This window comes from Argopecten irradians, chromosome 14 (assembly GCF_041381155.1).
Source record: "Argopecten irradians isolate NY chromosome 14, Ai_NY, whole genome shotgun sequence".
NCBI lineage: Eukaryota > Metazoa > Mollusca > Bivalvia > Pectinida > Pectinidae > Argopecten > Argopecten irradians.
Window position 1 is genome coordinate 20,089,221 of NC_091147.1, and position 27,541 is coordinate 20,116,761.

A 27,541-nucleotide genomic window follows, 5' to 3' on the forward strand; every position below is an offset into this window, starting at 1 on the left:
TGTCCTCTTGAAAACTATGTAAAACTTTACAAAGGTAGGTTCAACATTCTTAGCTCAATATGCAGATTTCTTAAACCAGCATTGAAGAACGGTGATGATATTTAGTATAAATGATGCTCAGGTCAAACTCCTGGGCACAGGGGCGGCTCCAAAATGGGAACTTTTGGTGAAATTTTGTTTTACTATCATACTTCCTCCTTAATGCTTGCATGTATTTGAAACAAATTTAGTGAGGAATATTATTGGTACCCCATCAAAAAATGGCAGGAAAAATTTTGCTTAAGAAATCTGGTTTTAATCTCTTAAATTGATTCCAACAAAAAATGTTCATCGACATTTGGCAGGTATACCCCAGGTTGGAAAAACTATACATGGTTAGAATTTGTGAAGTTGTCTTTTTAAGTCTTTTATCAAATAGTTCTGTCAGACAATAAATGAGGCTCATATGCTCTTGTCAAAAAAGAAGATTGATTTCAATGAAACTTCTTAACCATGTAAAACAGAGATATCTTTTGAATGCTTGATTTTCACTGGGTTGTTGGTTGAGGTCGTACAAGGTCACTTGCTATTAATAGCAAATTATTATCAGCATCTTGCTGCTTACTTTCTTCCTTTGTAGTCAAATTGTGCCAAACGCCAAGTAAGCCAAAAGCCACGTCCTAAACATCCCAATTTATGGAAAGATCATTCAAAATTAATCCTTTCTTGATATTGCAATATAAAACAAAATCACAACAACTACTGTAAATCCCATTCATATTTATTAGTTCTTCTTGCCCTAATATTTGAGTATAGAAGTAAAAATTATCATACATATAAAGTCAAAAAAATTCTCATAATATTTATAAGATTAATGTTAACAAAAGAAATGGATGGAATAAAATGAAAGATAAAAAGATGTGAATTTGTTTCCATTGTCAATTCTATACAAAAATGAGAATTATATTGTTTATTTACATTTCATTTAATAGAAGTTCATCTTTCTGGTATAGCTTGTTCTTTTTATCTTGCAAATGGGGTTAAAACTGTTTGTCGTGTGTATGTGCATGTGCTCATTATGAAATAAAGAGGAACATTTTAATGCACTGATAATACCTGGGAACTCATTAGTTTATTCAGTAAGATCAATAAAATATATATATTATAATTATTTAACACTTGATAGATTGACTGATTTTTAAAGGGACAATTCACTCAGGCTAATTCTTTTACATAACCAAGACGCAAAATATGGCATAAATGTATTGTTCTACATTTCTTATGAAACATATAACATAAAATATTGACCAATTCCACGTCATTGTTTAGTATTTTAATTGATACCGTAGTAATTGCAAATTGTTGATCAATGCGATTAAGCAGGTACAATATGTATGCTGTACCCACATCCGAGCCAAAGTCACGCACGTTAAACAAATGGACTACAAAACCACTGTGGAGGTGCTAAAATGATTTTCACCTAATAAGGTAAACACACTACTGTCATAGCGATTTGAGCAATTCTAGACAAAAGTAGCATTACTCCCACAAGCAAGGGACAGGGTTCTGCATACAAGATGTTCGACCACAATGTGTAATGGCGGACAGCGAGCGAGTTTGAACATTTCACACACATTTCACCACCATGGGCTTTTCTAGCATATCACAGTAAAACCGACTGATCGAATTTCCATTAGAACTGGGTTTTTTTTCCCTGATATATGTACAGATTTTAATGTTCCCTTAGACTGAATTGTCCCTTTAACCATTCACCCCTGGAGACAGATTGGACTCTTCTAATTCAAAGACTGAGACAGCTTATCATGAATTTGCAGGGGAGAAATATGGGATTTAATGTCCTTCTGAATAACCGTGATCATAAGGATGTCAAACAAAATCAAGCCAAGAGTAAAAAGAATATTAACATTACCTGCTTTATAAAAATTATATGGTTAGAATCGGGTCAATTTATTTATTATTTTGATTTCTTGAATTTATGATAAATGTATTTTCATTTCAAATAAAATTCTAGCCTAAATACTATTTGAATATCTAATATTTTCTTATACAAATTTAAACAATTTATAAGAGCAAGATAAATTAAAAGCTATCTCAAGTAATAAAAATTTTAAAAGTATACATCTTCTGTATTTATAAAGTATATCAGGGAAGATTCTGTCCTAATCTTGAGATTATGAGGTAACAATGTGATGAATAACTTCACAGAGATGAAATTCTTACCAATGAGTATGTAGTATGTGACAAGTTTAGCACCAAATTAATGTATTAATAAAATACATTTTTATGTGAAAACAGTTACAACATATTAACCAGTGTTTATTTCCAAACATAAATAGGCACATTGGCCACTAACTACTTCTCAGATAACCATATATATTTAATTTGCACTCTGATAAGTCAAAGACCCACTGTGAACCAATACAGTGAGACTAATTAGAGTCCAAATTAAATGAAAAGAAGATGAAGAAACGGAAGAATATATGTGTGAAGAATCTGCAGACCACATAGCGCCCTTAAACAGGAAAATTGTGCATCTTCAAAAGATTATATATTCAAAGGAGCTAGCTAGAGAACCATTCACTGTGTGATCAATCAGCTAGGATATAGGAAATTAAAACTTAAATTTAATTCATGATCAACTTTATGTAAAATTTATGTAAGGAAATAGAGGCAAATTTATTGGCTGCTTTCATAACAATTATATCATATCTTACTATTTTATTAATAATTAGCAATCTGATTAAAATACAGATCCTTGTTATCACTACCTTCGATAAGAGGATCTGACAACATCCCATAAGGGGTCATGTCCAGACGACCTTTGGAAATAGCCAATCAAATTTGACGCCTGCAGAATCTTGACAGTGAATTTTAGGGGACGGAAAAGTTTGAAAAAGCTGTCAGAATTGTTTTTTTGTGTATCAAGGTAAGTAGTCATCTCGTCCAAAAAGCACACAAAAAAACTAATTAATTATGTATACTGGGAAGAAATAGCATGCTCAATTAATGTAACAGTGTAGAAAAATGTATATGCTCTTAAGTACATGTGGTATAAAGGTAATCCGAACATGACCCCTTATGGGATGTTGTCGGATCCTCTATTGAACGGAGTGGCTATCAGAATCTGTATTTTAATCAGATTGTATATTATAGTCCATAGTACTAGTGGGTCTTTTACTTGCTAGCGTGCTAAATACCTATATATATGCACTAACTTTAAACTTTTGAATCTTGTAACACATTGTAATTGTTACCAGCTCATGGCTGTGAAATTAACCTTGTTATTGAATATTCATGTCCACTCTCTAGTGTAAAATAAACCTGATTATTATATATATATAATGTGCATCAATTCAGTAAGCCATAGTTAACAGAGGTATTTTAATATGTAGTAAGTGATTTACCTGTAAAATTAGTAATAATTACAAATTAATTCTATAATTAAAGAACACATTTAGTTACCTGGACCCAGTTTCAAGTGCAGAACATTCCTTAATTTTTTTTAAAGGAATTCCTTAACTTAAAATTTCCCATCCATAGGAAAGCATAACTGAAGTTATGTTCCATATCGTAAGAATTTCCTCCTAACTTCTGTAAAGCTTTCCATTAATGGAGAAATTAATATATATAACTGGACCAAGAAGTGCAATATTACTCTAGACTAACTTTCTTTCACAGAGTAAATTTTGCCATTTCAATACAATTACATGAACATTGAATTTCACTGATTTAAACATTTAATTGAAATCCTTTAGCTTATTGCTATAAGTGATGTTTATACCTGGTATTTATTTAATTATTGGCATCTGTATCTGTAGGATTACCCCAAAAAAATTTAGTCAATAAATTAAAGCCATCTTCTGATAGATCTAGAAGACACTACCATGCTGATTTCCACAAAAAAATTGACTGAAAATTTGTTTGTGTTCATACAAGTACACATGCAAAGGTGAGAATTGGTTCCCGGCGAGAACTGGTTGCCAGCTGCCAGTACTAAAGATAAACGTTTTGCAGTGTACCGTTAACTTGGATCATGAAATTTGCGAAAGAAAGTTGGTTTACAGTAACCTAGTTAGTTATAAATAGTTACCTGAACCAAAACTTGTAATGTTAGTAATAGTTACCAGGTGTAACTTTGGGGTTACTAGTATAACCAGCAGTAAATTTAATCTTCACCTGGTAGTTTAGTTAGTAAAAGTTAGTTTATATAATTTAAGTATATGTGTAACACCATCCTCGATCCTGGGTATATGACCAAGAATAAATGTGGGTATAAGTACAGAATAAGGATGATCAACCCCTAATACAAAGTTACCAGATGTCAAATTAAATCTGATTAGCAAGTAAAATTCATTAATAACCTGGTTCAGAGTTAGTAGGTATTATCTAGGAATAAGTAAGAGAAAGTCACATTGAGTGTATTTTTCAAAATAGTATACCATAAATTTTTTGGAAGAAACTGCACAAGCTTCTCTTTAATAACTGACAAATTTATCAATTTTAAATAATTAATTAATAGCTGGAACTTATTAACATAATGTCAGATTATGGCACTAATTATATTGTATCTGTATATGCCAATTTAATGATCACTATATATAATGATGGGCAGAAACGGCGAGGGGATTTGTAAAATATATTATAAATAAAAACAGAAATGAAGAAAAATTCAAAAAAAATATATGCACTCAAGGCAGTAAAAATCATATTATTTTAAATAAATGCTTAATATCATATGTATACAACATAATATATATACATAATTTCTAGCATTTCCTATGAATTTCCTGTTATTAAATATAATAAAACTATGCTTTGATAAATACAGCAACACGATAACAAATTCATAAAAAAATGTTTTTTAAAAACATGTTTCTACTGTTTTACTATAAAAATGTACTTCTCTCTAGATCTCTAGACAGAGAAAAATATGTTGTTGATCTTATCACATGTTATAAAATGAATGATTATGGTAATAAGAAATTTACACCTAAGACTGTGCCAATTAATATCCACCAAAAAATGTGATATTTCAAGTCTTCTGATTATCAGAAACCATGGAACATATGTTTGATTTAGGCAAATAGCAACGATTTGTCATCTTTGCCAATAGCATTGTTTTTCTTTTGGACAGTGGACGGGACTGCATGGTCGGTAAGTACAACAGCCTAGAAACTTTCATCGTCTGAATTATCATCCCACTCACAAGTTTCTACAGCTTCGTCAAAGCTCACTTCCTTATCATATTCGTATCCCTCATCTCCAGGTTTAATTCGATTTTTCTCAAACGTATTATCCATCACAGCTTTCTTTCTATTTAATGTCTCGGGATCAACCTTATTCAAGTCTTCTTCTGGATCAAGTTTATCAAGCTCTGCATTTCTAGCTAGGCTAGCCTCAAGACTCATTCCTTTCATTTTATCACTGATAATGGTAATGAGGCGTTCTAGCTGACTTTTGGGAAGACAATGAACATACTTCTTATGACGAGGATTTGTCAGCAAATCTTCTGCTGCTCTGTCAACACTAGAGTTTTTTGTGAAGTTTCTAAGCGGCATCGATCGTCGTCTAAGTTTCCCATCTTTTTCGTAACTAATGATAATACAAGGTGGGTCAAATTTTACACCACACTTCTTAACTTCAATCCCATTCTCCATTTTTCCCTGAAAGGAACAAAGGGAAAAACGTTATAACATTAAAATAATTCTTCACTGAAGTCCATGCTGTTCCATTAACTTTAAACACAGTTTCAAGTTTTTTTGTTTTGGGTCACAAATTGGTCAGAGATGCCTACGGCATATTTAAAGACCTCAACGACAGGTAACAGATGGACAAAAACCATTTCAATAGGTCACCATGAAATTGACGGTATGACCTATGGTTAAGTGGAGTTAAGAAGGCAATAATTCTGGAAGGAATTATGAATAACAATTTAAGTTTAATTAAGCTAGATGCGAGTGTTATCATGTTCACAAGGTCATGGGGCCATTGATAATATTATTGCAAAGGGAAATAACTCTGTAATTTACTGCCATATAACTTACTTCTGTGAATCTTCAAAACTAATTATTCACTGAGCTTAATGAGGTCATTGTGTATGGTGTACATGTGGATGTAGTCAAGTCAAACACATGGTACACTACAAATTATTTGAACCCTTTTGATCTTGGTAAATAATTTTCCTTGTGTACACGATACTCCTACACAATGGTCAACTATTGGAACAAATATATTTCTGATCTCATATGAAATCGGCTATATTTTCCATATACAAACAATAATAAGAATTGCATTAGAATAAAGTCTAAGCTTACTGATAGGCCTAAAGCTGCTAAATGGTCCTGAACCTAAAGTGATTACTTGATTAAAGGGTAACGTTAAGTATCAGAGTCTTCTGCTAAACTCACTTTGTTATGATATTGATATTCCCGATGTTGTCATCTTATAGTCTATTCATTAATCTGAAATTTTTGACCAAAGAAGAAGGTAAAAGCTTTCGTTCAAAATTCCAGATAGTCTCACAGCCCAGTAACCTGTAAAGTGCCCTCCATATTGAAACAAAAATGAGAAGCATGCGCAGTGAATGTTTTATTTTTTGAAGTAAAAAGTACTTGATAATATACTATATATACTTTGTGTAATGTATCATTTTACAATTATGTTTCATATATTCAAACTTGATAATTTCATTTTAATGCAAAGTAAACAAAAACGACTAATTAAATGGATAAATATATTCTATTTTTGTAATAAATATTCATTTAACGACTAGTTTTGCCTTTTGAAGACATGCGCATTCATCACCCGCCATTTCAACATGGAGGTCATGTAGAATTGTGTGAACACAGTGGATGAAAAAACGCAAGATTTCTCGTTAATTTGAGAATATTTTGATAGCAGAACAGGTAATTAAATTAGATATAACATTAAGTTACAATATTATCGCGATGTATTTACGCATCTAGCACGAAACATTTTGCAATCGATAGAAATACTATCGTCAAAACGGTATGTCGGCGAACGTTTGCGTTGCAGCCACACTGCTTTGCACGCAGTAGCCGAATCAACCCCTATAAGAGTTTCATGATATGGTCACGTGTGTTATACGGTCGTGGTTAGTCATTTCGGTCCCAAAAATGTTCTTCGACCAAAATTACTTCATGTGCAGATTAAATTGTTATCGTATCCATAGAACCTATTTCAATTACATATTTATGTGGAAGTTGCCATTCTTGCTGAGCTCAAAAACTGCAGGACTGAGTACAAATAGATTGCTACTGTATAAATCTGCTCCAAAACACATGCAATTAAACTCAACAATTAAAGATGTAAATGAAAGATATATGAATTAATCATGGTCTTTTTACACATGGCTATAAATTTTAACTCCTGACGTTTCAAAATGAACTTATTCCAGTCTTAGAATAAGAAGAGTTCAAGATTTGTCTTTAGGGTTAGTGGATTAAATAAGATTATACTTAAAATTAATTTAAAATGTGATGCCAAAAATGTTATCTGAATCCAGGTTTTTAGTTGCTACATGCAGTAAATTTAGTCATTGTATCCCTAAAATAAAATTGCATTGGTACTGGTAGATTTGTCCCAGGGACAAATGCGCTCAATCCTTTGAGACTGTCCCTTAAATTTGTAGTAGAAGATAGTAGACTTCATTTCTTTTGTCAACATTAAGTTACCATTTCTTTTGTCAACATTAAGTTACCCTTGCTTTTAATAGATAAATGTCTGATGTAGAGCTTTTCCAAAATCTAGAACACTGTGAAACCAGTTAAAATTGTTCAAAATTATTCAAATGTCGATTGAATCCAGCATGGCATATATTCTGTGGTGATATTGGGGTGATATAAGGTCCCATTCCCAATCAGAAATGGGCATGTTTTCCCCAATAGATAGCTAATTTTCCAATTGGTACTACATATTTACAGTTGATGTGTGGATTAAAAATGATTCAATATGACAAGAGAATAATATTCATATACAAATGACTTCATTTGAAAAATAATTGAATATGGGGGTTTTAAGATTCCAAAACAATGTGAGTTAAGTACAATTTGCTGTCATTTTCCTTTGATTATGACGTCATTAAACTCGCGTCAAATGATGTCATCACCAGATGGTGTGACTATTCGACGTTAAGTTTTACTTTACTCACATTATTTTGGGATCCCAAAACCCCAGTATTACAACATGCTTCCAATTTCAATGATGATTTTAAATCCCAATTACAAATGTCATGGGGCCCAATTTTCAAATTAGAAAATATAGACCCTAGTATATATGCCAAACTGAATACCAAACTATGTTAGAAAAAGGAGATATATGTATAAGCACATATTTTCTTCTTTTTCAATATAGATCATTTAAGTAAGTTTTGCTCTGTAAATACTATTTCAGTGATGTTCCTGTCAGCAAAATGCATTTAACCTATGGCTGAATCATTATCTTGTATCAGGAGAAAAGAAAATGATGTAAATTTATATCAATCTAAATGAAATTGGTGGGTATCAAATAGCAATATATTACAGTGCTAACCAGGTTACCTGTGAAAAAAAATTAGAACAGATAATCATATAGAGAACATGCATAGAAAAATCTATTATCAACCTTTTCATCTTTATGATAAAATTCTTTTCATGATATTATTTCAGATAAGATGTGGCCAATGTTGCTTGACATGTCACGGGATGAATGCAAGCGCATCCTGAGGCGCCTTGAGCTTGAAGCCTATTCATCACTTGTATCTGCATTCAGAGCACAAGGAGATCTCAACAAAGAAAAGAAAAGGATACTGCAGGACTTACAGCAAAGTCTTAGGTTTGAAAATATTCTTATATTACTAATTGTAAAAATACATAATATTATGGACATTATTTAATTGATTAAATGGTATTCTGACAGAGAATGTTCCCTGTAATTTGTAACCCATAATATACTCTGCCCATATGATCAAAATCTTTATGTCCAAGGTATTTCTGGATGTTAAAGCATTAAACAATGTTGTATTCCATATTCCATATTATTTTGACAGGATTTTTCTTTTCATTCAAATGTCTTTTGTCATTGATTAATTTATTTTTATAGCATATCAACAGAAAGACATCGAGCAGAAGTACGAAGGGCCATCAATGATGAAAAACTCTCTACCATTGCTGACAGGTAAGGCATTTTACAGTTTTAGAAAAAAAAAGATTTTAAAAGTAAATCTGAAATGTAATTTTTAACATCATCACAATCAGGTATAGTCATCTTGTATGGTTTTGAATGATACATTTCATGTCAACATTCATTATTTTTAGCATGGCTGGCCCTAACACTGAGTCGGAGTGGCTGATAGAAGGGAGGCGACTAATCCCCTTGATGCCCAGGCTTGTACCACAGACGGCATTCACAGTCACAGCCAACCATGCTGCTAATATACAGGCGGAGAAGAACGCCAGTATGCCGAGTCCCTCACACACTGGTAACAAGGATGGTGAGTTCTTGATAATTAAAGTTGTAGCACAAGAAAACAGTCGGTTCGTGAAATTATCAATTTCAACAACAGAAAATACTGAACAATAAAATGAAATTTATTTTCATTAATCTTGTATGTATTTAAACTTGCTGTTTGTATTTGAAATTTATCGCTTTCCCTATAATTAAGAGCACAGTGGTGAATGAAAATAGTGCTAATTTGAGTACCCTATAAAAAAATGCAATTAGAGTAAGTGCTTTGAAATAACTAACTTTTCACACAAGTACGTAATACAAGAAAATCTTCAAACCAAAATTCAAGGAGTTAAATCTTCTGCTTTTGATAATGCATAAACATAAAAATTTATTTTCCGTTTTTTTCAGTAAACACAGTGTCTAGTCCTACCACTCCAGTGGGAAGTGGTATCAGCAAAGTGTCGCGGCCCTCGAGTCCAAGCTCCAATGTTGTAGTCCTTCCTAGTGGCATGTCAATACACATTAAAGGTAAAGTTCTGGTTTATTTTATATTTTATTGACCATTATGTTAGACTGATTTGGTTGAATGTTGTACAAGCAGTTGAAAAAGAATTATTTGCTTAAAAAAAGAGAGAGAACCTTGTGATTTTATGATGGATTTTGCTGATTTTGATGGAGCTGAAAGGCCTTAATGTCTGTCATTATTTGTACCTGAAATATAACCTTGGGAATTGAAGTGTGAAGTTTACATTACTGTATAATGCATTGAGAATCAAATTATCATTGACACTGTCAAAAACAATGCAAGGTTTTGAAGGCATTGTGGTTTATGAATTCAAGAAATATTGCATAAAGAGATTACTCTTTTGAAATAAATATTGTTCTGACAGGTGATGTGTATATTGTCTAAGTGTATGACAAGTTTTAAACATTTACGATAAAAATTTCAGAAAATGTTTACTCTTGTTTATTGCTGTATTCTAGGTATCTATATTCACTGTTACAGGAGGACTGAACACGGAGGAGGATGAGGAGCCAATCAGTCGGAAGAGGAGACGTAGTCAATCCACAGAAACCATTGTGTCACCATCAGCAGGCACTCAGACCCCTCGAGTTACATATACCACCACTGCTGCTAGTTCTGTATCAGGAATGTCACCAATGAAAATCACTATCAGCAAAAGTCCTCAGGGACGCTCCCAAGTTTCCACCAATATTACACAATCACAGAAGGTACTGGCACCATTGTCTTAACTTTCAATAAAAAAAGTCCATCAAGTAGTTATGAAAACAAGAGAGGGAAAGACCATTATGCTATATGGTTTATCCACTGTCTTTTCAGACCTAATCCCATTTGACTTTAGTTTTATAACTTAGAAGTGAATGATATTAATATCAAAACATTTTTGTGAGGTAATGACATATCAGATGTTTTGTTGATAGGTCATCTTGGTGTCAAGTTCTGGTCAGTCCCCCAGCGTACTGCAGAAGTCTATTACAGTTCCTGTGGTGAAAACTGTCGGCTCTCTGGCTGGTAGTAGTGGACATAGCAAAGCTTCTATCATTCTCCCCAACACTTCAGTCACCTCCTCCAACGGCAGTCTGGGTAATATTGTTACCGTAGCAACGCCGACTATGTCTACAGCAACTTCCACATGTAAGTCAAAGTAAAAAGTACTTATATCTTCTCTAGTTTTCTGTGTTAAAAAAGGAAAGGAAGGAAGACAAAATTAATGAAAGGCTTTTGTTCTAGATTTTGATTGTTTGACTTGAACCGAGAATGCTAATGAAGCCTTAAAGAACATATTTACTTAAAAGCTACTTGATTAAAAATTTAGACTACTGTATAATGAAAAGTCCATTCTGTTCTCTAGGTACCACTCCTACTGTGGTGACAACATCTACTATGACGTTCCTCACACCAGCTGTCAGCGTTCCTAAACCTCGGCTCAAGACCGCCGTACCTAGACAGAGATTCACCACGGTAAAATCTTTAGGGAAAAGAAAATCAAGGTTTAATTTTGTTAGCTCACCTGGCCCAAAGGGCCGGTGAGCTTATGTCATGGCGCGGCGTCCTCCGTCCGTCCGTCCGTCCGTCAACATTTCCTTTAAATCGCTACTAGTCATAGAGTTCTACATGGATTGTAACCAAATTTGGCCACGAACATCCTTGGGGGAGGGGGAACAGAACTTGTATAAATTTTGGCTCTGTCCCCCCCGGGGCAGGAGGGGCGGGGCCCAATAGGGGAAATAGAAGTAAATCCTTTAAATCGCTACAAGTCATAGAGTTCTGAATGGAATGTAACCAAATTTGGCCACAAACATCCTTGGGAGAAGGGGAACAGAACTTGTATAAATTTTGGCTCTGGTCCCCTGGGGGCGGGAGGGGCGGGGCCCAATAGTGGAAATAGAGGTAAATCCTTTAAATCGCTACTCGTCATAGAGTTCTACATGAATTGTAACCAAATTTGGCCACAAACATCCTTGGGGGAAGGGGAACAGAACTTGTATAAATTTTTGACTCTGGTCCCCTGGGGGCAGGAGGGGCGGGGCCCAATAGGGGAAATAGAGGTAAATTCTTTAAATCGCTACTAGTCATAGAGTTCTGAATGGAATGTAACCAAATTTGGCCACAAACATCCTTGGGGTAAGGGGAACAGAACTTGTATAAATTTTGGCTCTGGTCCCCCGGGGGCAGGAGGGGCGGGGCCCAATAGGGGAAATAGAGGTAAATTCTTTAAATCGCTACTAGTCATAGAGTTCTGAATGGAATGTAACTAAATTTGGCCACAAACATCCTTGGGGTAAGGGGAACAGAACTTGTATAAAATTTTGGCTCTGGTCCCCCGGGGCAGGAGGGGCGGGGCCCAATAGGGGAAATAGAGGTAAATCCTTTAAAACGCTACTAGTCATAGAGTTATGAATGGAATGTAACTAAATTTGGCCACAAACATCCTTGGGGGAAGGGGAACAGAACTTGTATAAAGTTTGGCTCTGACCCCCCGGGGGCAGGAGGGGCGGGGCCCAATAGGGGTAATAGAGGTAAATCCTTTAAATCGCTTCTCGTCATATAGCTCTGAATGGAATGTAACCAAATTTGGCCACAAACATCCTTTGGGGAAGGGGAACAGAACTTGTATAAATTTTGGCTCTGGTCCCCTGGGGACAGGAGGGGGGGGTCCAATAGGGGAAATAGAGGTAAATCCTTAATATCGCTACTTGTAATAGAGTTCTACATGAATTGTAACCAAATTCGGCCACAAACATCCTTGGGGTAAGGGGAACAGAACTTTTATGAATTTTGGCTCTGACCCCCCGGGGGCAGGAGGGGCGGGGCCCAATAGGGGTAATAGAGGTAAATCCTTTAAATCGCTACTTGTCATAGAGCTCTGAATGGAATGTAACCAAATTTGGCCACAAACATCCTTTGGGGAAGGGGAACAGAACTTGTATAAATTTTGGCTCTGGTCCTCCGGGGGCAGGAGGGGCGGGGCCCAATAGGGGAAATAGAGGTAAATCCTTTAAATCGCTACTAGTCTTAGAGTTCTACATGAATTGTAACCAAATTTGGCCACAAACATCCTTGGGGGAAGGGGAACAGAACTTGTATAAATTTTGGCTCTGACCCCCTGGGGGCGGGAGGGGTGGGGCCCAATAGGGGATTTAGAGGTTAATATTAAAATTCCTTCAGAAAAGAAACAATGAACCTGTATTCAGAACATTACTTGGCATTACAAACCAGGTGAGCAATACAGGCCCTCTGGGCCTTTTGTATTTATTATAAATGTTTCAAAAACATATCAGATTTACATGTGATGTACAGTAGCTTATGTACATTGAAAAACATTGATAATCCAAAACTGGCAAATTCTTTGTCAATTTGTTATCTTAGTCAATACAGTAATCCATTCTCTGACATTTCTGTCTGGACTCTGAATTTCCAGACTATTGTAGCAGAGAGAAATATTTTAATGTGTATATCTGGTGGTACTTGTATTTTATATTTCCTATAATATTGATGTATGTGGGTGCGGCTGTTTTGGGTGTGGAGGACAAGACACTATGTACATGATGTATACATCTGTAGCCAGGCAAATGCAGATGAACTTGTTATGACACCTGGCAAATGCAAAATACCTGATTCGTCCTGACTGTCCAATCAGATACTATGCATGCTATTCCTAGTGTGGGTAGGTATTGTCCCATAAGTTAGTAACACATGACATGCTCTGTACATTGAAAGAAGCAGTGCAATATACAGAGAAAATATGACAATTAATATTAAAGTGAAGTTCGGGTCTTCGTCAACCCTTGCCAAATTACACAGAAGTTGTCGCCTTGCGCGAAGGAAATAAAGGAGCTAACCTACAAATGTGTTTCTGGTAGTTTTATAACATTTTCCCACCCTGACCACATAACACTACCATTGTCTGGATTATTGAATGTCCACTGTGTAGTTGACTATGTCCTAAAAAGACATTTTTCTTTTGCCCAGTTTACACAAGCAGGCCAGCCCAAACCTGGTGTAGTGATCCCGATGGGACCCCAGCCTGTCCAGCCGAGTCCACAGAACATTCAGATCAAACCTGTTACCAAGGCCTCATCCATACAGATACGTCAGGAAGGAGGTAAAGGAAATATCTCATAATTAGTAGTAGGGTTCTCTTGTCAGACATACATCACGACAGAGGTATGAAGTCAGTGACCAAACAGTATGACAGATGGAAATGTAGAATAGATCACAAAGATGATTTATCCCTGTTTTTATGCCCCTGTTTTAGGACTGTCTATATGATGTTTCATACATCACATTCTGTCCTATTGTGTTACCTTGTATTTCATGATTGAGCTTCTTTAGAACTCCCTCAAAACAAATTAAGTCAAAAACGGACTTGTAAAAAAAATCTCATAGTTAAACAAAAAGATGATTTAACAATTTGCCTTAGGTAGGTGCTTTTTCTTTTCAAGAAAGCATATCCTGAATGTATATGCATCTGTTTTGTAGGTATGAAGATTATCACACAAAGTATACCAGGTGGTGGTACCAGTAAGATCCTACCAAAGCCCACACAGCTCTCAAACAGTAGTGGTACACCAGTGGTGGTCGTTAGTGCAGGCTCATCTACTGCCACCTCAAGTGTTACCATGGTGACAAGGCCTGTGACATCTATAGGTAGGGGTATCAGGATATTTATGTTTGTTGTATGTTTTATCATTATTCATATTTTGTAAGGTCAATAAAATACATTGCTTGTCTTTAAAATGTGGGAATTTGGAAAATTTGTTTTTCTGTATGACTTCAGTGTTCATTGTCTGTTTTCTGACTTCAGGTCAGTCTGGGACAAAAATACTCAACATAACGCAAGGAGGGAAAGTGATTTCCGGTGTAAACCGTTCTGGTAATGTAGTAACGGTCAGTCCCAAAACCCTACATCTGACCGCGGTCAAGTCTCAGTCAGGAGGCTCAGGTAATAGCTCACTTTATCAATGTAAGAAATGAAGTCTGGAACGTTTGTATTTGTAAATGTGGAAATTAACGGTAATGATGTTTTCTCCCACACAAATTATTTCATGCATATATGAAACTATGTTGCAAAAAAAATTAGTTATTATCGCTAAAAGGAAGACATTGCAAAATAAACACTTTCCACTTTATCCTCATATACAGTAAAAAAAAAAATAATAATAACTGCAGTTATTTTTCAGAAAAAAAATTGCCATCTTTAAATGATATTATAATTAGGGTGAAACTAAATTGGAATATCTATTCTCATCATTTTGCTATAAATATGAAGAGAATATGACATTGTTGATTCCAGGAAAACCAAATGTGATAGTTGTACAGAAAACACAGCCAAAGAAAGCTCAGGGTGGAGTGGGTGGTACTTCTAAAGGAACAACGATCATCTCAAGTCCATTTGAAAAAGTAAGCATACTTAATTGACAGTATTTATAATACTGTATATGTTCCTTTGGTTGACTATATAAAGTCAGCTTTAATATCTTTGTTAGGAAGATATCATAAACCTACTGCAGCTTCTGTAATGATACATACCTCATTCAGTCTCATCCTCTAATGAACAGGCCAGTCCATAACCAAACCAGACTACAGCGGTCTTATTCTGGTTCAAGGAGATGATTCCTCAAACTTGCATTGGTATTTGGTGTAATGCTTCATTCTAAATTCATATAAAAAAATCTTCTCCATATTTTAAACTTAATTTTAACAATTTTAACAATAGACATGAATTCAGACAAGAGTTTTGACTGTTGGATATCCCGTTTCAGGAATTAGTGAGCTTTCTACAGAAGCAGGATTCCACCAAACACATAGTGGTGACAACACCGGGTAGTCAAAGGACGGAGAGGAAGGTGATAGTGACGACGCCGGGACAACTGGAGGCTGTCACTCGCCAGGTACAGTTCTCAGTACCATCTTATAAGTCAATAGGGATGTAAATAATTCTCAGTGTTACCTTAAAGTCAATATGGATATAAATAATGTAATTCTCATTGTTACCTCAAAGTCAATAGGGATGAAAAGAATCTAATTCTCAGTGTTACCTCAAAGTCAATAGGGATGAAAATAATCTAATTCTCAGGGTTTTCCTGAAAGTCAATAGGGATGAAATGAACCTACAAGATATTAAAAAACTATGTTTACATTTACTTTAAAAAAAAAAATCTTTTTACTATATATCTAGCTGGTTATTTTTTTCAGGTAAACTTTTTCGTGATTTTGACTAAAAATCAGAAAATTAAATTTAATTGGTTTTAAAATTTCATGATTTGCTAATAGAGGTACATATATGATTATCTATATCTTAATTATCTATATCTTAATTTTTAGCAGATAAATTTTTTGCGACCACAGTTCAAATTTTTGCAACCAAAAAAAAATGTGAAAACATTAACCCTATGAAAAACATTTATCAGTGAGATTCGCATTTGTCACTGGAATAATATTCTTGTTATGATGTATTTCTAGAGAGCTAGATCTGAATCAGAAGGAGGAAAGACCACATCCCTGTTGGCAGATCTCATTCATGCAGCTGGTATTGTCCCAGACAGTACTTCAGAGACGTCCGGCGATGTCACCATCAACCTGGACGAGGCCGCTATGGCCGCTCTGTCGGTCAGCTCACAGGACAGTGATACATCAACTCAAAGTAAGATTCACAGTCATTACACATCATTGCTGCTAAATCCTTAAATATCTCTTTGTGCCCTCAATCATATTAACAAAAACTTGCAATATACGCCACTTTGATATAACAAAAGATATTTATGAATACTGCTTTCACGAGTTGGAACTATAAGATCATTTCTTGAGTAAGAAATATTCATGGTTCATTGTCAAAGTCATTCCAATGATGTATATATAAAATAAAATCACTGTTAGGAACAATAGCTACAACAATAACAACGAAAATTTCTGTTCTGTGAATGCTTCATAATACAGTGGGTTGATTTGACAATTTTATGTATAAATATTGAGTAGAAAAAGGATAAAGATAATCTTATATATTTTGTTTATCGACAGGTACAACGTCTCAGTCCTTACCTAACAATGAATGGTTCGAGTATGATGTCACAGATGACAGCAGTCAGAACTACCAGACTTCAGGGCTGGAATCGGGAGTAGAAATACAGACTTCCGAGTTGACACAAGCAAAGCCAAAGGTCACAGTTCAAAGGTAAATTTAAACAGAGGGGCTTCAGATGATAAGCAATATTTTGTTAATCCATAAAATCCTCATAGTTATTTGTGTATGGATATGAAAGAAATGCTGTGAACGAAAAGATTTTCACATGTGATTAAATTAAACAGCGATAATAAATTCACAAAAATAAATTGGCATGAAAAGAATTGAACAATAAGTACAGTACAAAATAGTGTTTAACTGTAATTTACAAAATAAAATCGCTGTTAAAAGTCATTGGGAAAGAAAACACCAAGTGATTATGTGTTGGGCATTCTATATTTAGCCCTCCACATATAGGTCATGTGTTTGAGGAAAATGTGGAGCGGTTTCCAGGTATTGGCTGTACATTTATCTGTCCAGTGACTATAACTTTCATAAACCTGGCTTATCCATATATAAAATTACAAGATGGAATTGATAGCATGAGATGCATTGTTTTTTTGTAGGTCGGCAAGTGTGGACTTGAGTCAATTAGATCAGCTTTCTCAACAGCAATTCTACTCAATAGGTAAGATAAGCTCAATAGTTTGATAAAGAGAAATTTGATTGATATAAATAGTATTTGTATAAAATCTGTGTAGGATACAAGACATAATTCTGATATAAACAGTGTTTGTATAAAATCTGTACAGCATAAAAGACAGGATTCTGATATAAATGGTGTTTGTATAAAATCTACTGGGTACAAGACAGGATTCTGATATAAATGGTGTTTGTATAAAATCTGTACAGCATAAAAGACAGGATTCTGATATAAATGGTGTTTGTATAAAATCCGTACAGGATACAAGACAGGATTCTGATATAAATGGTGTTTGTATAAAATCTGTACAGGATAAAAGACAGGATTCTGATATAAATGGTGTTTGTATAAAATCTGTACAGGATAAAAGACAGGATTCTGATATAAATGGTGTTTGTATAAAATCTGTACAGGATAAAAGACAGGATTCTGATATAAATGGTGTTTGTATAAAATCTGTACAGGATAAAATCTGTACAGGATACAAGACAGGATTCTGATATAAATAGTGTTTGTATAAAATCTGTACAGGATACAAGACAGGATTCTGATATAAATGGTGTTTGTATAAAATCTGTACAGGATAAAAGACAGGATTCTGATATAAATAGTGTTTGTATAAAATCTGTACAGGATAAAAGACAGGATTCTGATATAAATAGACAGGATTTGTCTGATATAAATGGTGTTTGTATAAAATCTGTACAGTATAAAAGACAGGATTCTGATACAAATAGTGTTTGTATAAAATCTGAGCAGGATAAAAGACAGGATTCTAAAATATTTGTGAATGGAATTGTAGTGGTGGTGTTCCACAAATTGGTTATGATGTCTTTTCTCTATATACACAATGATATCAGTATTCCATTACTATGAAATGGGACTGAGTATATGTTACTCATATCCATATTGACAATGTGTTTGGACTCCCAGCAAGTCCTATTTAAGATACTGTATTGAAGCAAAGACATCTACATCCTAGGAATTTAGTTATTCTCAGAAAATGAATTTAAAAACATGTTAAAATTGCTTTGTCTATTGTACATCACAGAGCAAGCAATGAAAATACTGAACCAGCCAAATTCAGAGGGAACTGCCCCAACTCTAGATCCAGTATCCCTTCTCCGAATGGAAGGCTCCGAGAGTTCACAGTCGGACCTAGGGACATCAGAGGTAAGGCACTGTAACAATAAGATTTGTTTTAGTGAATCGTCTACTATTTTTTCAGGTGTTAAGAAGCAATACAGTAGAATGTTAAACTATAGTAACATGACTACCCAGTCCAGAGCCTGACTCGATTTGCCCTGTTTTACTTCTAGAATATAACTTCCAGACACTCAATTTGTAGCTCCTCTGCTTCTGGAAGCTCTTCCATGTATGAGGTGGAAGATCTTCTGAGAAGAGTGCTCTTCTTAGAAGAGCGCATATCGAGTTGAGTACTGGTATACTTTGAAGTGCTCTCCCACCTAGCCATACAGGTTTTTATATTTTCAGTAGATGACTAGAAATGGTAGTTCTTGTTAGCTGTGTTATAGAAACATCTCTCGAATATCTTTCTCAAAACTGTCTTATTCTGGTCTATATCCTTTCACCTTTTGTAAGAAAGGCTTTTAGTTTTGTCTCGCTCTAAATACATAATAGAGTCTCTTAAAATGTGGTGCTTTGAAACCATGGGTACAAAAGCTAAGTTTATTTTATGTATATTAAAATAGTTTAGAGCTCAAAAGAATTGAATTAAAGAAATTTCATGTATAAGAAATAGAAGTGTTACCTATTAAAACTTTTCATGTTCATCCGATTTCAACCAAAGGTATTATATAGCTTGATATCAATGAGATCTAGGATGGGTTTGATACTGGTCAAAATCCATCAACATTTGCAAGAGTTACGGGACTTGATAACTTCACTTAATTATTTAAGTTATATGTGCCGTATTTTTCACACTCACGAATCAAGACGAGCTTTTAATATGTTATTCAACACCAACAGTTACCCACATTTTGAGAATTACAATACTTTCAATCGACAGGTTTTAATTTACATGTACAAATAAGAACTGAAAATGATTTTTGGCAGTACAGAGGATTCCGCTTATTTGAATAAGTCATTTTCCATAAGAAAATATGCAAATAACCGGAGTATTCGAATAGGCGGAGTTGACATTTTGCACCTTCGTTTGACCTCATACATATGTATGTGAACAAGCAAATAGATATCGTTTCGTTTACTTGATAAATACGTAAATTATTTACACTTAAAACGAACAAGTAATTATTTTCGAAGTTGTAAATCGATTTTGATTGTTTAATAACAAAAAATATTCAAATATTTGATTCTTTTCTACGTTAGATTGACAATTGAATATTTGAGAAACAGCTGAACGATCGATATATCAAATGCAATAACTAAACAGGATTGAATTTGTGTCTATAATTCTGAACCTAAATAATAAACAAATTTATGTACATTTGCCTGGCAAAATGAACTTACGATCGTGATTAAACTTCAAAAGTGCCGATCAACTAGTAGTGTTTGTTTTTATACATGTGTAAGAATTCGAAAATGGCGGCAGGTGATGAAGCCATGCGTTCACTGGACCAAAATGTGTTTTGAGAATTCTCTCTGTATTGTTGATCTATACGGCTAATAGCTTGATAACATTTCAGAAATTAATACATATTCAAGTAGCAATGAAACAACGCAGCAAGTATCTTTTGTATCCTACATACTGTACGAAACTTGCGGTAGTCATTGCACGCCGACTTTGCATGCTTTTAAGTCTCGTTCAACGAGACGCTTGATTTGCACATGTCTGTGGTAGTCAACAAGACTCTGGTTGAACGAGACTACTCATGAATGGCGATTGTTGTAAGGAAGCACGGTTTCTCCAACCGATCGCGAACTAAGGTACGTTACGTTGATAAATAAACATATTTGAAAGTTCAGATGCTTTAATTAGATGTTTGAGTCAGTGATGATACTAAAGTAATAATCTACCGCTGCTGATGCATATCGTATCATCAATACCTTTGCAGATTCATGCATAAAATAACAAGCCATACGATAACGTTAATCTGTCACCATGATGATTTCTAGTAAATCGGCCATTTTCGCAAAAAATATATTGCAAAATTGAAAAATATTCGATTTTATTTTTAGAATTTCCCAAATATTTTATTCAAATAACCGGAGGTCATGTAAAAGTCTATGCAAATACACGGAGTTGAAAAACAAAGACAAAGAAGGAAAAAATGGGGACCGCAGAATTTTATGCAAATAACCGAAATATTCAAATAACTGTTATTCGTTTATGTGGAGTCCTCTTTACTGCCAAAAATCATTATATTAACATTTTCTGTGTAGTGAAATGAGTACATACGGTCAGACCATGAAGCCATATTGTTGTCTACAATTTCATTTCACATTTGTACAGTATTATTAGTAATTGTAAAGTGATTTCAGAAGGTATGTTTTCATCAAAACATGTATAAGGCTTAAAAAAAACAAGAATTTCACAGTGCATAACCAATATGATCTAACTAACATTTATAAGGCATCATATATGTTTGTCTGTCCATTTGAACGATTTTCACAGCTTTATTCATTAAAACGTATGGTTTTGAATAGATAATTGAAGAAAAAATAACATGTCAAAATTTTCGGCCAGTTACGGGCATTCAGTAAAACTTTATACAATATTTTCAACTGTGAATAACTATCTCTTGTGATGTCTTAAACTGTTGTGCAGGCGACACACCCACTTGCTTGGAATTCTTGTCATCATAACAAAATCTATTTGTGCAGAGCCAGTCATCACTGACCACAGATAATGCTGAAGTGGACACCACTACTAGTATTCCCTCCTCACAGAACTCAGGAGAGGGTTCCCAGCCAGAGCTTGAGCATCTCGGTCCTGGCCTCAACTTCCAAGGAGAGCTTGATCCTCAGACAGGTATATTCTACACTGTGGCTGCCACCTCGGGCTCCGATAACCGTTGTCGTCGCCTCTACGCCTAGTCTGGAACGAACACAACTTGATGCGCCAACCCAAGGAGCCAAAACATTTGACCTGCTGAGTAGTTCACTGGCCCAGGCCCAGATTGACCTTGACCCCTATCAGTTCATAGAGGAGGACGTTCTGGTGGAGAAAACCGACAGTCAGGCGGAGGTTCCAACAGATCAACAACCAGGTGAGGCAGCAAAGCTCTGAAATATAATTACTTAAAAAAAAATTCACGTTTATGATATTTATGTAAAGATATAAGACTGCAGAATAGCCACTGTTTCATGCCAGTAATATGCTAGGTCAGTTTTCAGTAGCGTTTTGCTCTGAAAATCATATATTATTTATAACAATAATGTTAAATTTGGTCAATTTAGATGAATTTCTTGACAATATCTCTATGACAAACCTGATGAATTTCTTGACAATATTTCTATGACTAAACCATTATTAAGTCTTTTAGTCTACTAATGTTAAATGTTAATCATATTTTATTACAACAGCTATTGAAACAACAGCGGTGCCTACTGATTCGTCAGATGTGACTCTAGGCGAGGAAGGGAGTGGTGGGCCCATCATCCATATTAAGTCCAGCAGCTTCATTCCCATACAGGAATTGAGTAAATCTCGTCAGAATGCCACAATAAATATCACAAGACACCCGGTAAATACTAAATATCATACAGTATAACATATCTAAAAGCACTTTAGGATCATTTACATATTGTATGCTAATTAAAAAAAATGGCTACTAAGATGAATAATTTCTTTCCACACGACATGAGCTTATTTTGAAATGCATTTCTGTAAGAGAGAAAGAATTTTAACTTGTAATTTGTGTTTGTAGCCACTTGCCCAGCAAGAGATGATTCTACCCCAGGAGGGAGGTGTATTTACTGAGGGAGTGGAAGTAATGGGACAGGAAGGCACACTGGACGACTTAGAATCCCACCTCGGAGGCAGTCTGTCAGACAGCATGTCTAGTGGGGTGTCATCCAACGCCGTCACTGTGGAGACTGCCCAGATGGTGGACCCTGCTGACGTCAGGGCCGAGATGTCTGGTCTCGATGATTTAGGTGTGGTCACAAGTCCTTCTATGGGTAACAGTTCCGACAGTCAGGAGGTGGCCGGACTCGATCTCAGTGCTTCACTGAGAATGAGTAAGAGGAAGAGGAAGGCGCCCTCTAACATTGATGAGACTCCAAACCAAGGCCAAGGCTCCTGGATCAGGTCATGTATAGGGTAAGCTCTTTAGCTTATTTTGCTATACCCCCCATAACGAAGTTAAGGGGAGGGGGTGTAATACACTGGAATCGGATTGTCTGTCTGCGTGTAGACAAAGCTTTGTCTGTTCAACTACTCCTTAACTACTTGACAGATTTTTGATTAAATTTGGTACACAGAACCCAAATAGAGAGGAGTTGAGTAAATTATATAGGGTTCTGCAATGTCCCCTTTTATTGGATTTATTACTAAATTTGTGCAGGGGGGGTATTACTTGTCCACTCTGGTGACAGTTCTAGTTGATTTAGAAAGCAAAGATTTTTAAAACATTTTCTTTCATGAACACAGCTTATCTAACGTCAGGGTCATTTAAGGATATGCCTAGTTTAGAAGGCAGAAGAAAGCCCTAGTACATGAGGAAAACCTGCTTTCAGTACCTGGCATCCCCACATGACATTTGAACTCATGACCAAGAGGTGGAGGGCTTGTGGTAATATTTCGAAAGGTCTTAACCACTCTTCCACCATCTAACTTTTAGGAAAGAAATGTGGCTTTTGTCTGAAATCAGTGTCTTTCTAATGTTCTATGAGCTGCCGTTTTGTGTTTTAACTTATCAGTTATTGTGTTGTTTGTTAACACTTGATATTATTTGTAGGCTGATTCAGAGAGTATCAAGGTACCGAGGACTGAACCGTGAGAAAGGAGACTTGAATGCAGCGTCATGGTTCACAGAACCTGGTAGGAGCTTACTTTATAATGACAAACCTTGCAGAAAAAAAGTATTATAATAAAATTACTAAAACAGATAAATGTGTTAAAACAAAGGTTAAACAAATGTTAAATTAAGAATTAAGGATTGATCAGAGTAAAATTTCAGTATAAGTTTTGAGTTTTTAACGTACAGAATTTATGTTGATTCATTTTCAAACCTGACAACTATAAAAATGATACAAGATGATTAATATTTGATATGAATTATGGTCATTTTGGTGTAGGAAACCCAGATGTTTTTAACCTGGTACTGTTAGATGGTTTGTATGCAAACTTTTCACATGAAGTGAAATATTTTCATTCTGTTTAATTTTGTTACAGTGGATCGTAATGAAGTTCCTGACTATTACACCATTATCAAACATCCAATGGACTTTGGAACAATAAAAAAGAAATTGGAGGTATGAATATAGCTTATAACACAGGGTTGTTCTGACTAGTGATCTATATCTTATCACTAGCAAAACAGGAGAATGTTTCAAATGAAATACAAATCTTCAGTAACTTATCAGTATCAGTGTGAAAGATTTCCTTTATTTGAAAAATGAAAACCTTTTGAACATTCTTCCCTTTGTGTTTTTCATATGTAATTGTCAACAATTTCATTTTGTTTAGAGAAGTCATTTAAAATCTGGCCCTGCTTGAAATTAGAATGTCTTTATCATATATCCAAGAGTTTCATTTTCGGGTGGTACCCGGTACTTTTTGTCGGTTAAACCTGGCTATTGAACCACGTAATTTGGGCTAGAAAACATTACATAAGAATATGTGGTAGAATTGATTTTTCAAAAGACTAATACCTATTTGGACCAGAGTTGTAAATGCTGATGGGTTTTTTTCTGCAGGCTAATACCTATCTAGATCAAGAAGACTTCCACACAGACATGTTACTGGTGAGAGATAACTGTCGCACCTATAACCCCCCGGGGAGCACTGTCCGCCGCGACTGTGACGAAGTGTTCGCCTTTTATATGTCAGAATATGAGAAGCTCCTCGACAAGTGGCAAAAGGTATCTATACTGTGGTGGTGAAAATAATAACAAAAAAACAATAAACCTGTCTATAAAGACCACCCAAGGGACCAAGAACAAAATGGTCTTTAAAGCCTAGTAGTCTATATACACAGGGCAAATTGTATTGAAATTTACCTTTTGAGACTTCGAGAAAGTATTATTAAGTATGTTATCTTTATTTAGAGGTGGTCCCTATAGCTTGCTTGACTATCTCATAACTCAGGGTTTATATCTCTGATCTATCCAAAACATTCTCAGCAATGGTTTTCATGTTGAACATAGCTATGATATATAAAATTATGTTATTCTGCGGTATTGAGGACGCAAGGGCCATGTGGTTAAGATGTCCTGATGTATAGTCAGTAGCTAGGTACTGACCACTGGGTTGATTGTGTTTTTTTGTGTTTACTCCAGCTTTCTTCTTATACCTTAATCTGGTACGCCCTTAATGACTCAGAGATATCCAAGATGGCTGCTAAGTCCCTGTTCCAATTTGAAACACTTTGGACTATAGCCCATATTGTTGTACAAAAAATAAGTTGAGATCAGTTTAATACACTATATTCCTGATTCTAAAAATGTAAATATTTCTTTGGTGTCTCAAAAAGTGCCTCCCATGTGGATATTTTTGGAACAGCCCTTGTTTCATTGTATTGATTCTATTGTATTTACTTTTCTAGGCACAGATATCCTCACCATCACCAAAGAAGTCTCGCCTGGATAAAAGTCCAGTAAGGCCGTGAGGGGATCACCAGAACCTTAACGTATACAAACCTAACCCAGTGATACCGCCAGGATCTCGCCGAAGGTGCTATCCCTGTAGAAGGACGAGTGGCCTCACCTGTCGAAATTAAACCCTGCATCAAGTGGTACATTCCTAGTATGGGTTACACACATCACGGAGGTGTGCCGCTTACAATGGCCATAGTTTATTCTATCCGCTGGATACTTGTCCAAACAATGCAAAGAAGACCTTACAATATCGGTCAAGGAGACATTTGTCTTAAAGACTACTGAGAAAGTATAGCTTGTTCTCCATGAGAATCTGAGAAAGTGCTTCACAGAATGTAAAGACTACATGTTGCAGTATTTGTTGTGCTTCCAGTATCAACAATCAAAAACTGTGGGAGATAAACTACAGTGTAAGGATGCAAAAAATAAACTTGTGCACGTATGTTAGATGACTAGGTGCTGAACTAGTGACTTGGACACTACACTCTAAGGAGTGGACTGTACACATGAGTGACTCTCAGACATGGTATGTCTTTAGTACATGTAATCCTAGATACATTAAAGTAAAAGGGGCCTGTGCAATATTGATTTTATCATTTGAACATTTTAGATGACTTGAGCAAACGTGATTTTTCTGCAATAGGTTACGCATAATCCAGTATTCCATGTATGTTAGCAGACATTGCAATGTTCTAAATGGATACTGAATAGTGGACTTTAAAATGTAACATAACAAAAGAATAAATTTTTAATTCTCGTCACCACTAAGTCAACCATATAGTTGTTCATGTTTTATGACTTGACACACATTTACTTTAGTAAAGGTATAATCGAGTTACCTTCTATGTTCTATGAGGATTATCCTTAATTTTATGACTTAATACATTGATACTATTCAGTATTACTAATAATAGAGTAATATTAGATGCTACGCTTCTAGGGTAGTATTAGCCAAGTCATATGTGTAATACATAGTGTACTTAACCATTTTGTGATGTGTATACAGAGACAGCAATATTGTAGTTATTTTTACCGTGGAACTAACCCCTTCCTCTGGTACAAATCATGACTATGATTTCTTGTGATTTTATCGTGATGATACCTAGCCTCCAATTTAACGTCATCGCTAAATTACATAGTATCCTTCATTGTCAATGAATTAAGTTTATTAACCGTCATAAAGATATGGTGCATTATGTTCATAGCATCTGAATATGTATGCATTTGATATTATTGTCTGTTATTTTGTTAAGATGTTTGTTCTATCGGTCAAGTTCTTCAGATTTTTATATCGGCTGTTTCTGTGTTCATTATCTGTTTCACCTCATTCATTATCTGTTTCATCCCATTCATCGTCTTGATCTGTTTTATCTCATTCATTATCACTTTCATCTCATTCAACATCACTTTCATCTCATTCAACATCACTTTCATCTCATTTAACATCACTTTCATCTCATTCAACATCACTTTCATCTCATTCAAACATCACTTTCATCTCATTCAACATCACTTTCATCTCATTTAACATCACTTTCATCTCATTCAACATCACTTTCATCTCATTCAACATCACTTTCATCTCATTCATTATCTGTTTCATCTCGTCTGTTATCCTACCTAAATTTACCATGTTAAGAATATTTCACACCTACATTTTAAATAAAAGGAATTAAAACTGACAATGTTGTTATTTTAATTTTGCTCTGATGAATATCAGTGTGATGTAATTTTAGCTATCAAGGGCAAGTTAGCTCATGCCTTGGTACAGTGACTGTTGTCTGTGTGTCGTCAACCTTTCAAAGATTTCTCTTGAACGAAGAAGCCCAATGACCTGATATTACTTCTGCAGCAATCTGGGATAACATGTATAGAGTTATCAAGATAAGGTGACCTTTACCTTCATTCAATGTCAAGGAATCTAAATGGGAGCTGAAATCTTGGTGATAACGCATGTGATTAGAGAGCTGATATTAGGCCTGTAGCATACAAGATGTACTACCAAATTATCTCGACCTTCATTTAATTAGGTATAAGGTCACATTAGACCTAATATGGTAAAATCTTATCTTCTTGTTATCAATTAATGTAGCATGTTGGGATTAAGGGCTACACATTTTGT

General features: G+C 35.1%; 2 protein-coding genes across 2 annotated transcripts; one reads left to right on the plus strand and one right to left on the minus strand.

Moving 5' to 3' along the window:
* Positions 1 to 742: 742 nt before the first annotated feature.
* LOC138307213 (centrosomal protein of 19 kDa-like) lies at positions 743 to 6,564 on the minus strand. Its single transcript, XM_069247849.1, has 2 exons — positions 6,408 to 6,564; positions 743 to 5,663 (listed from the first exon to the last, which is right to left on the minus strand). The coding sequence occupies exon 2, from the start codon at positions 5,655 to 5,657 to the stop codon at positions 5,169 to 5,171; it is 489 nt and encodes a 162-aa protein (XP_069103950.1). The 5' UTR covers positions 5,658 to 5,663; positions 6,408 to 6,564; the 3' UTR covers positions 743 to 5,168.
* A 234-nt stretch (positions 6,565 to 6,798) lies between these two features.
* LOC138306990 (BRCA2-interacting transcriptional repressor EMSY-like) lies at positions 6,799 to 27,104 on the plus strand. The gene is given in 25 exon segments (XM_069247598.1): positions 6,799 to 6,905; positions 8,667 to 8,832; positions 9,100 to 9,174; positions 9,315 to 9,490; positions 9,856 to 9,975; positions 10,454 to 10,680; positions 10,891 to 11,104; positions 11,322 to 11,431; positions 13,943 to 14,075; positions 14,453 to 14,620; positions 14,778 to 14,915; positions 15,267 to 15,373; positions 15,736 to 15,864; positions 16,436 to 16,616; positions 16,991 to 17,144; positions 17,600 to 17,661; positions 18,728 to 18,849; positions 21,481 to 21,677; positions 21,679 to 21,866; positions 22,183 to 22,343; positions 22,527 to 22,921; positions 23,559 to 23,641; positions 23,996 to 24,075; positions 24,520 to 24,684; positions 25,368 to 27,104. Coding segments are annotated over 24 exon segments (3,609 nt in total). The 5' UTR covers positions 6,799 to 6,905; positions 8,667 to 8,671; the 3' UTR covers positions 25,431 to 27,104.
* Positions 27,105 to 27,541: the final 437 nt, after the last annotated feature.

What these genes read in the sequence shown, in the direction of transcription:
- LOC138307213 (XM_069247849.1), bottom strand. Translation starts at nt 5,657, where the DNA reads ATGGAGAATGGGATTGAAGTTAAGAAGTGTGGTGTAAAATTTGACCCA.